The following is a 10,624-nucleotide window of genomic DNA, read 5'->3' as shown; positions in this document are numbered from 1 at the left end:
AGTGGATGGAGAACGAATTCTATTCCCCCCACGCGGCCACGACGGAAAGAAGAGGTCGGAGAGTTTTTCCTTCGTTTTTTTTTGTTACAATCGGAGGTTATATATATATATATATATATATATATATATATGACCCCAAGAATAAAGAAAAAGATACTACTGCCTAATACAATGAGTACCGCATCATCTAGAGGAACAAGAATCCTCATATGTTAGGCTAAGAGAGAGCTGAAGAAAGTAAAGTCCAAATTAGCAAGTAGGCTCGCAAAATGATCTGCTGGTTGTTATGATTATAACAAACGAATAAAAATTAAGATTTAGATTTCTTTTGAAGGTAGATGCTAGAATACTGAACGTGTATTAGTATTTTCGACATAACTTTTTATTGAAATATAATATTAATGCAATTCTTATTGATCTAGAAAGAAGATTTATTTATCTAAAACTTTTATATTCAATATATTTTCAAATTTAAATGTTAGCTATTAGTAATAGGGTCTGCAATATATCTATCTATAGCTATAATTCAGACTGACATATGTTTACTTTTTTAGCTGTAACTTTTCAACCAAATATCCTTTTGAGATGATTCTTATCAGGTTGGAAAGATAACTTAAAGCGTTACAACTTTGTCTCTAGCCATTAAGTCAAATTCAGCCTTTTGATTTGTCAAAAATGTGTTGCAATGCAGGAAATCAAATTTGATCCTAATCTGCCTACATTAAATGCGTTGAAAAAGGGTTTCCAAAGCTTCAAATTGTTTCAAACGAAAAAATGGCTTTTCAAGCCTATAAAACGAGGTTCATACCTCATATTGTAGCAAGGGAGAGAGTTCCATAAAGCATTGAAGAGAAATCAAGAGAGTATTATGCTTACAAGTAAAAAGCCTTTCTTGTTGAGAAATTGAGTGTAGTGCTTTCATCCTTATTATTTTGATTAAGTATTGTAAAAGAGTTGTTGAGCTCTTGTTAGCTTAAGTGATAGAGAGGATTGCTTGAGAGGATCGTACTCTAGATAAACAAGAGAGTGTTTGAGGGAGTAGATCAACCAAGAGTTAGCTCGGATATCACCAAGTGTAAAGATTGTTTGTACCCGGAAGTCAAGCGGTTTGTAAAACTTTGGATAAGCATATTAGATTAAATTTCGGAAAGGAGTCACAGAGAGTGGATGTAGGCTCACAAGAAGACCGAAACACTATAAATCGTCGCGTATTATTTTTCTTCCCTTCACTCTTTATTTTTTCATACTTAATTGGTATATTTGTGATTATTACTTGCTATACTTGTTGCATCTAATTATTTCATTAGATTTAAAAAATTAAGAAGATTTGATTTTATTTCCGTAAAATTTTATAAACCCTCCTCTTTTGGGTTGCCTAGTTGGGCTAACAATACAAAATCGGGGGTGATATAGGCGAAGATGATGAGATTACTATGTTTGGTTGCTCTATGGTGATTTTACATGATAGTAATCCTAAAGCACTCCCACTTCTTAAAATTACCATCCAACTTAGTGATGGAATATTCATTCTTGAGTTCGGAAATCCAAAATATCACCTTTATGCCGTGATATTGGGCTGAAATTTAACACCAACAATATTCCTCATTTCAACGAAAAAATTTAATATATCAATATACTGTTAATATATTATATTAATATAATATATATGATATTATATATTTTATATTTATAATATGTATTATATTATACTATATTATTAATTACATTACTATCATACTATTATTCAATAATAATTTTAAATTATAGTAGAAATATTTTATTAGACTTTATATTTATATAATAAAATTATTTAGCATATTACTTTTATTTTTTTATTTTTCTAATCAAAATATATAATCTTTACGAAATATATTAATAATTAATATATTAATAAATATATTAATATTTTATATGATTAATAAATATATTTATATGATTAATAAATATATTTTTATGGAATATATTATAGATAGTTTTGGCATTATATCTTCAATGATCTTAGATTTTCATACGCTATAGAATAAGTTATTCATGGACATATGAAAATTATTAATTATAAAAATAGTATACTAAATGAGATGATCTTAGATCATCGGGATCAAATTATTCAAAAATAAAATCACTTAGTGATGCTATTTAGGTAACCAAACGCTGCCTTAGGTTGAACAATTGTGAGTTGAATAGAATAGAGGTTTTAGTGAACAAAAGGTCCTCACCAGCTTTTCTATTTTTTTAAAATTCTTTTTTAACATTTTTTTGAAAAAGAATAAATTTAATCCAAATATATTTCAGCTCGTTCATAAACCAAACAGGTTCTATGTGTACCCAAGTCTTCCAATCAATACAGGCATTACATTAAAACGGCCGTGAATCGTACTGCACGGCCATTCCCGTAGGTCGGAGAGGAGCCGCCGCGAATAGCAACTGGAAGTCCAGAAGGACCAAATGGGCGGCGGAGCAGCAGCGGCGACGCCAAAACCTAACCCTAATCCTAAGCTCTTATCCCTAAACCCTAATTGGGCACAGCTCCAACAAAGGCTCCAAGCCGGCCGCCCCAATAAACCCTCCCCTGCGATCGACGCCGATGCCAAAACCCTAACGGAATCCGTGCTAGGAAAGCGCAAGGAGCGCCCGGTCTCGGAGCCTGAGGCCTCTCCGCCGTACGCCCTGACGCCGACTTCCTCCGATATGAGGTGCCCCCTCCTCCTCCTCATCGAGATAATCGTTACGAGGTTATCGTGAAGCTTCTCTTGCGGTTCTTCTGTGATTTCTTCTCATATTTTCTCTTTTCTGGGCGCAGCTTGACAAATGTGCTGGCCATGGACTGCGAGATGGTAGGGGTGAGCTCTCAGGGGAGCAAGAACGCTCTTGGAAGGGTCACACTGGTGCTTAAGCCTCGACACTCTTCACTTCTCCTTTTATTTCTATCTCACTTCTTGTAGAAGCTTTGTTTTTTTTAAAAAAAAAACTTGTTTGGACTAGAAATGTCGTGATAAAAGCTCGAGCCACTGGTAGTTAGAATGAGGTAAAAAGGAGCTACGAAATTCGATGCATGATAAGGGAGTGACCCATATAAAAGAAAGATTTGATTTTGAACCTTCAACTTAAGAAGAAGGAGCCACTGACTTCTAAGAGTGATAAGGGAATGAATGTTATAAACAACATAAACAAGATTTGACTTTGAACCGTCAACTTGGGGAAAAAAAGAGGAGATGCAAACCCTAAAGCACGATATGAAAAATATTGATATAAGAAAGAAAATTTCATTTTGCAACATCAACATGTGAGCAAGATTTCATTCAAGAAAGATGATGTCCAGAATGTATATATTGTTAACATAAGTTATAGGTCAGCTTGATGGATGCTACGTTGCGGCATCTTTATATTGTTTCCTTTCAAATAATGAATGACAGACCCTAATTGTCCTGTAAGACTTAATTTGGAGAGGAATGTTGTGTCTTGCATTGTTACAAGTTGTGATAACCTGCAAAATCTGTAATGGAAAAGGAATATGATTGTTGACTTTTGATTTAGAAGGTTGTGTGTGGATGTGGCATTTTGGGTAGATTCTAGATCCTGTTTTCTCTTATGCTGGACGATACCATAAAGATCCCATCAAGGTGTACTGTATCGATTGGTACCGTACTAGGCATACCGTACCATACCAGTGCCAAACATGTATACAGTCTCATACCTTACCGACACTCAATTTGCCTCACCGTCTTTAAAAATTGATAGCTCCGCATGGTTTTCTTACTCTAGGCATAAAATTTCTAATACCAAATACAATAAATTATTACATGAAAGCGCCACAATGGCCATGTTGAGGATTATCTATCAGTACTTGAATATATCTTATTGCGTCTAAAACAAGAAGACACCATAGAAAATCTTGGGGAAGTTGCGAGAAGGGATTTGAAGACAACGGTCAAATATTCTAAACTTGAAAAACAGTCCTCTCAATGCCATCTTATGAAAATGGGGTAAGGCTCATTGGTAATTGAGGTAAAAGGAAAATTTAAAAACTAGAAGTTATGCAGCTTGAGTTCTATGAGATTGCACCTTATTTGTGGCATAGCAAATTTGAGCTCTGGTGAAATTAAGATTTTTAATCCTGATTTTTTTTTTATTAAAATGGAATAGCAGTCTCATCTAAAGCCCAACTAGAAGTCCAAACCGGGAAACATTGAACGTCATCTTATGATAGAAGTGTACCTTGTATCTCCTTATCTTTGCAATCTCATGGTGCTCATATCATGCTTATGGGTTAGGATGGTCACCTTCAGATGAGATTACCTTTATATAATAAAGTTCACGGTCTTGAATCATATCCAACTCAATCGACTGTTGGGTCACTGTTACCTGACCAGTATGTGCATTTTGTTTCTGACTGTGGCAAATCGGGTCACCTTGCGGCATGTGGTGTCAGAGGAGTCCAAAAGCGATGAGTCTAGATCAAGGATGGTTATGTCTCTAATCTAGACTTCGAAGTTTTATCTGGATTTTGCTATTTTATAGACCACAGAAAGTGGCGTGCCAGACATTAGTGCTGTTCTTAGCCTCTTCTCAATAAACATTGTTATTATCTACCATTTTGTTCGTATTCAGATGGTGACTCTATTATATTGTAGGTGAACTCATGGGGGAATGTTGTATATGATGAGTATGTTCGCCCAGTAGAGCATATTGTTGACTTCCGTACAAAAATCAGTGGGATCCGGCCAAAAAACATGAAGAAAGGTTTCACTAGAACTGAATTTTTTCCTCTTTTCTTTAACTAAAGAAATATATTCAATATTCAGTTTGTATAAAGCTATTACCTTTCTTGATTTTGTTGAAACAACTGCAGCAAAGGAGTTTTGGGCTGTTCAGAAGGAAGTGGCTGAGTTGATCAAAGGAAGGATCCTTGTAGGTCATGCTTTGCACAATGATCTCAAGGTTGTAAATATTATTTGTGTATCGTTGTCCCAACAGGTATCATGTTTTTGTGGTTAATCACTCATAGATCTATTTAAATTTTTAGGTATTATTATTAGGTCATCCAAAGAGGGACATGAGGGACACCTCAGATTATGAGCCCTTCCTAAGGTTAGCTTTTCTTACCTTTGATATTATGATCAACATATTGGGTGTTTAGAATTTTCTATGGCTGGCAATCTCTTCTATTGACATGTACAGTTAATGCATTAGGGAAGGGCGGAGGAGAGCTTTAAAGGATCTTGCAGCTCAAATTCTTGGTGTCAAGATCCAACAAAACGAACACTGTCCAGTATGTCAAATCCTATATCTAATATTATACAGAGCTTAATATCTGAATGTTTAGTTGCTAGCATATGGGTGCAAATTCATTATAGTAGTTATACATGCATGGATTTCACAAATATCATAGTCCACAATGTTGTCTGCCCATCATATTGCTTTAATTTATTCACGATTGCTACTTCTGATGTCTAGTTCATCGCCATCATCACTTCTCCCATCAACCATATTGCTTGCTATTTTCTGCTAAGTTGCGTTGCTTGGTTGAGTGTTCATTTGCTTTCTTAACATAATGACTGTGGCTTGTTGGAATCATTTTATTCCTACTCTGTCAGAATGCCAATTTTTTTCAATAATTTGCATTACAACTTGAAATCAAATTCAGTGGAACTTAAACACTACCAACCAGCAGTTCATGTATAATGCAAGTAACTTTTTGTGCTATTATTGGGTCATCATATGTACCAAGTTATTACATCCTTACTGCTGTCTTAACTCATCAGATGTTGTTTTGGTTCTCATAAGATAATATGCAAGAGGTACAGGTCATATCATTGCATTACCAATTTATCTTTAACTTAAAATGTTGAAATTAGGAAAAAGTAATCAGGAAGATTACCTTTTCATGTTTTTTTCCTGGTACAGAAGGGTTAATCCATGAGCGTGGGGTTTATATTTTAGCTTACATAAGCTGTGGCATGTGCATACTTGAAACCAAGAAATCCAAAATGCTCTCTCTCTCTCTCTCTCTCTCTTTCTTAATGGGTGTCTGTTCATGCCTGTGGTTTCGTTTAGGTTGAGGATGCCCGAGCTGCAATGTTTATATACAACAGATACAAAAAGGAATGGGAAAAGTGCATAAAGAAAAGGTTCAAGTTGAAAGAGAAGCTCAAGAACAGGCGCAAGAAGAAATCTGAAGCAGCCTCAAAACCAGATGCTCCAAACGATCTTTCATAGCGATGGAAAATGATTTTCCGGTAGTTGGAGGACTAAAGGACATGGTAGAGCTGGCATGGGTGCTGAGATGTATGTTCAGAGTACCAGCATTTCACTTTTCTCTTAGATTTTTGCGCTGGTATAATCCTAAACCCATGTTTTTGTATCTTGATTGTGTCCGGCTCCACCCGTTGAAAAGAAGAATGAGATGTTTTAGCTCCTGCTGCATGACTGCTGGAACTTAATGTGTACGTTAATGCTTTCCTACTGTTCTATACTAATTTTGTATTTTTTTTAATTAAAAAAAACAGCAGCGGTGTATCTTTTCTTTTGATATGATCAACAACATTACACCGTAATCCTTATTATTTGATGCTTTATTATAACGTTTTCATCTGGTTATTGTGGTTGGTGCTTTATGCTAGATATGAATGCTTTATTACAACGTTTTCATCCGGTTATCGTGGTTGATGCTTTATGCTAGATATGAATCTCATAGGCTATTCTAACTTGGGGTCGATGCATTGTGGAATCACATTTTGCGTCAATTTATCAAGCATTGGAGTAGGATTGAGTTGGGTCGAAGACCCTCAACCAAGAGCCCATCCATTCATAACTGGATCTAGACACAACCTGCACAAGCTATGTCTTGAAATAAAGTAGTGGATGGAAGAGAGGAAATTGTAGTGGAGAACATGATAAATCCTGTTCATGCTTTTTTTTTTTCTCTATTATATTACTCTACATTTTTTTACCTCTTTTAATTATGAATTACACACATTCGTAATCATGTGAACCTCAATCCTGGACTAAGAGGTCCCAGCTGGATTCCAAGGGCTGCAAATCTCATGCGGGCCTCGGAGCCAAATCAAAACCTCAACTAATTATAAGCCAAATTCAATCCGATTATTAGAAAACGTGCATCCAAGTTGGTTCATTTTTGCGGCAGTTAAAAACCGGTGGGTAAATTATCACTCCTTTTAAGCGGATGTGCAAAAACGGAAGCGGATCACACGTTGACTCTGCTGTTCGTTTGAAACCGATGCAAGGAAAAGGTCCTGCACCTCAATGCTGACACCGCATCCAGCCAGCCTGAATAGGGGTAAACCTTCCCGAAAACAGTAGATCTGGAATGTGAGTGAGTGCTACAAGCCAACTCGATTATATTAAAGGGTGACTCAGCCACCGTGATTAGTTGAATTCAGGATGGCCCGAGCGATGGTGGAGGGGGACACCTCCTATTTCGGGATGATAATGACGAGAGATGGAATGGCCTTTTCAGGCTTAGCATGTATTTAGAGAGGCTAACAGGACTACAGACTGGATTGCTTTTTATGTGGTCTGCTACTCTAAAGATCTTCTGTAGACTAGGGAGAAGGAGTTGTGTAGGGCACTCCGAGATTTGTTGCTTTCTAATTTTGTTGGATCTATCCGTACTCATAATTTATGAAACGTTCATTTTAGCGCAAAAAAAAAAAAAAAAATCAGAAAGTACTTTACACTTGAGGCTAACATGGGCCTTACGTGCACAGCTACATCTGCTTAATTCAAATAACAAAGAAATAAGCATCTCTACGGTAGCAATACGTTTTGGGCTTATGTATTCACTACCATCATCATCTCTAGACGAAATGCTATCTGGACCAGTACAAAATATCTTAGAACACGAGACTTGAAAGACAATGCCTGCCCATGCTCTCCATAATGACGCGTTCGAGCATGAATTTTTTTTAAACAAATGTCTAACCAGATTCAGTCCCATCCATTGATGAGCTAGTTTGCGGACACCTACTCTAAGATCAATTCACGGTTTCGATATAAAATAGCATGTAGCATGTGAAATTGCAATAATAAAATGGCGAAACCAAGGACTTAAAATTTGTTAACCTTTAGTATCCAATGCAACCAAATACCTCAACTAATGAAATACGGATATACCGAAGTAGCTTATCATCTAATTTATCTGGCATAAATTTCTCATAGCAGCAAACTGCATATGGAACAATAGCCAAGAATCACATAAAAGCAACAAACCACTAAAAAGCATTAGCAGGTGGAAATAGCAAGGAAAATTTTTTGTTGAAAAGAAGCTGCTTGTAATGCTCATCAGACCAAGTTACCCAAAAAAGAAAGCTCGGACTAAAACTCTCCAACACTTTTCAGCGATGTCTTTCTGATTAGCTTTTGTTCTACTCTTGGCAGTTTCCTTGTTATCCACAGAATTCTCTGCATTGAGCCTTCCCATCTGCTGCTGCAGATCAATGAGTGAATTACTCGTCAACTTTACTCTGGCATCAACAAGCTTGAATTCTAGCCTATATAAAGCGAGATCATCACAGTTGCTGATCTCATACTCATATAGATGCCACTCAAAGTGGTTAGCGGTTGTGGATCCATGTAGTAGGACCTTGTAAAACCTCCAAAATCCTTCATAACCTGCTTCCTAGATTCATGCCAACCACAGCCACTGTAATCTGGCAATGACCTCTGCTTTCGATTCCCGCTCTCGAAAGCCCTTCTTGGCCTGTCAAAAAAAGAGCAATTCTCTAATTGATTCGCCCTCAAGAACAGACAGATCAAAAAGCTCTGCAACATCATGTGAAATCCAAGCAATCAGATACAACTAATTTTATTGAAAAAAATCCTAATCCTTAAACATAGCATTATAGTAGCAGTAATAGCTTTTTGCAACAGTCTGGAATATAATAGCCTAATGAAAAACATTCTATGCACATTTAAAAGTATAGTGTAGACATACTTGGAGCATTCCACAGAGATTTTCCAGTTGCAGCTCCTTCACATACAGGGATACCAACATTTTTCCCTTGTGTCTTTGCACAGAGAACTGCAAAAAGTGGACCATCTTCTAGATCGATACTGCGAGGACGTAGCACAGGTGCCATGCCAGGACCTTCATTCAGTGTCAATGTAGCATGGAAGCTGCTGCAATAGTCTTGATACTACTCTGATCCATGAGCAGGTCGAGGACAGTCCTAGAGTGCACATTTTGGCCCTAAAAACGCAGATGGTGGAGGGCATATTGTTGGCAGAAGTCTGACGTATGGGGTAACACATCCCCACCATTTTGCTCGCTAGTATTGATATTAAGATACAGATTATGGTGCAGTTCTTGATGCAGACTGAACTGTTGGTAATCCAAATGAGCAGTCCTGTCCAAGCAATTTATGATGGCATGGTCTGTTCCAGCATGAAGGTTGCTTTTGTACTGTTCGCCATAAAGAAATTCATGTTCTGTTAGTTCCTGATTCACATAATAATCCTTCAAGTAAAACAAATTTAACAATTTACGACACTTGTAATCCCACTAAGATTGTGAATGAATCAATATGTAAACTAAACTTAACCCACCACATAATAGCAAAGGATAACAACAATCATTTCTAGATTGATTTCAGAAAAAGTTTTCATTGAAAGGATATCTATTGAGCTCGAAACTTATGAAAATCCACAATACTTCTATTAGAAGAGCTCGAACCTCTTTTCTGGAGGGTGAAACATATAAATGTGCGATCGCCCCCCAAAAGCCAAGATATGCCCCATAACCAAGACTTGTCCCACCTGTTTTGGGATAGCGAGAAAGAAACGCCTCGTACAACTCTATAATTAACCACCTCGCGCCATAAAATTTCTTCGTTCATGAAGTTTTATGCTTGCAAGTTTGTCTTAAAAGCAAGCTAAAACAAATGCCTCTCTCCAGCAAAACTAGAATGCTTGTAAGTTCTACGCACTGTTATTGCAGCCCATCATAACACTAAAGAACTCCCACTTCCTCGGTCAAGATCAGCCAGCCCTAGGGAAATTTCATAGATCACACCTAACTATATTTATGATCTCCCCACTTTAGCAACAGATTGAATGAAAATTTCCAACCATTTTTTTTTTGGTGAAACCGGCTTCTCAGTACACACAATAATGAAAGAGCCCAGAGCAATCACAAGACAAAACACGATCTAATGCCTGCGGCACACGATTAGAAGTATCCCAAAATACAAACTTTGAATGGTGGGCTGCATAGAAGGCGATTTAGTCCGCAGCACTGTTTGCTTCTCGAAACACATGCGAGATCCGAAATAAATCTACCTCCTCCCCCATGCTCCAAATGTCTTGGAGTAGCGGGTGCAGGTTTGGCCTAACCTGCCGGCACCGGATCCAGCCGACCACCATGGATGAGTCTTCCTTTAGAAGTATCCGCCGAGTACCCAGGTTTACTCCAGTAAATGCAAGACCCTCCCATGCCGCGTGCTGCCCCGCCACAGGAATGGATCCGTCAAAAGTGCGCCGACCACCGGCCATAATCAATCTGGAGTTATGGTCTCTGATCACAAAAACCATGCCACATCAGTCTCGAGGTCGGCTTGACGGGTGCTAAGGCTAGCCTAGCATTCCGAGTTCCGAGGTGTGCTCGGCA

At 37.5% G+C, this 10,624-nt stretch overlaps 1 protein-coding gene and 1 pseudogene across 1 annotated transcript; one reads left to right on the top strand and one right to left on the bottom strand.

The window, feature by feature from the left end:
* The first annotated feature begins 2,318 nt into the window (after positions 1-2,318).
* On the top strand, positions 2,319-6,587 carry LOC103713155 (RNA exonuclease 4). The gene is made up of 7 exons (XM_008799978.4): positions 2,319-2,693; positions 2,801-2,885; positions 4,632-4,740; positions 4,850-4,938; positions 5,024-5,088; positions 5,191-5,269; positions 6,055-6,587. Exons 1-7 carry the CDS (start codon positions 2,446-2,448, stop codon positions 6,214-6,216), a joined length of 837 nt encoding a protein of 278 aa, XP_008798200.1. The 5' UTR covers positions 2,319-2,445; the 3' UTR covers positions 6,217-6,587.
* Positions 6,588-8,084: 1,497 nt separating this feature from the next.
* On the bottom strand, positions 8,085-10,548 carry LOC103713181 (annotated as a pseudogene).
* Positions 10,549-10,624: the final 76 nt, after the last annotated feature.

The sequence above is a fragment of the Phoenix dactylifera genome, chromosome 4 (assembly GCF_009389715.1).
Source record: "Phoenix dactylifera cultivar Barhee BC4 chromosome 4, palm_55x_up_171113_PBpolish2nd_filt_p, whole genome shotgun sequence".
Taxonomy (NCBI): Eukaryota; Viridiplantae; Streptophyta; class Magnoliopsida; order Arecales; family Arecaceae; genus Phoenix; species Phoenix dactylifera.
The sequence above is the reverse complement of the archived record's forward strand: the minus strand, read 5'-3'. Positions and strand labels throughout refer to the sequence as shown.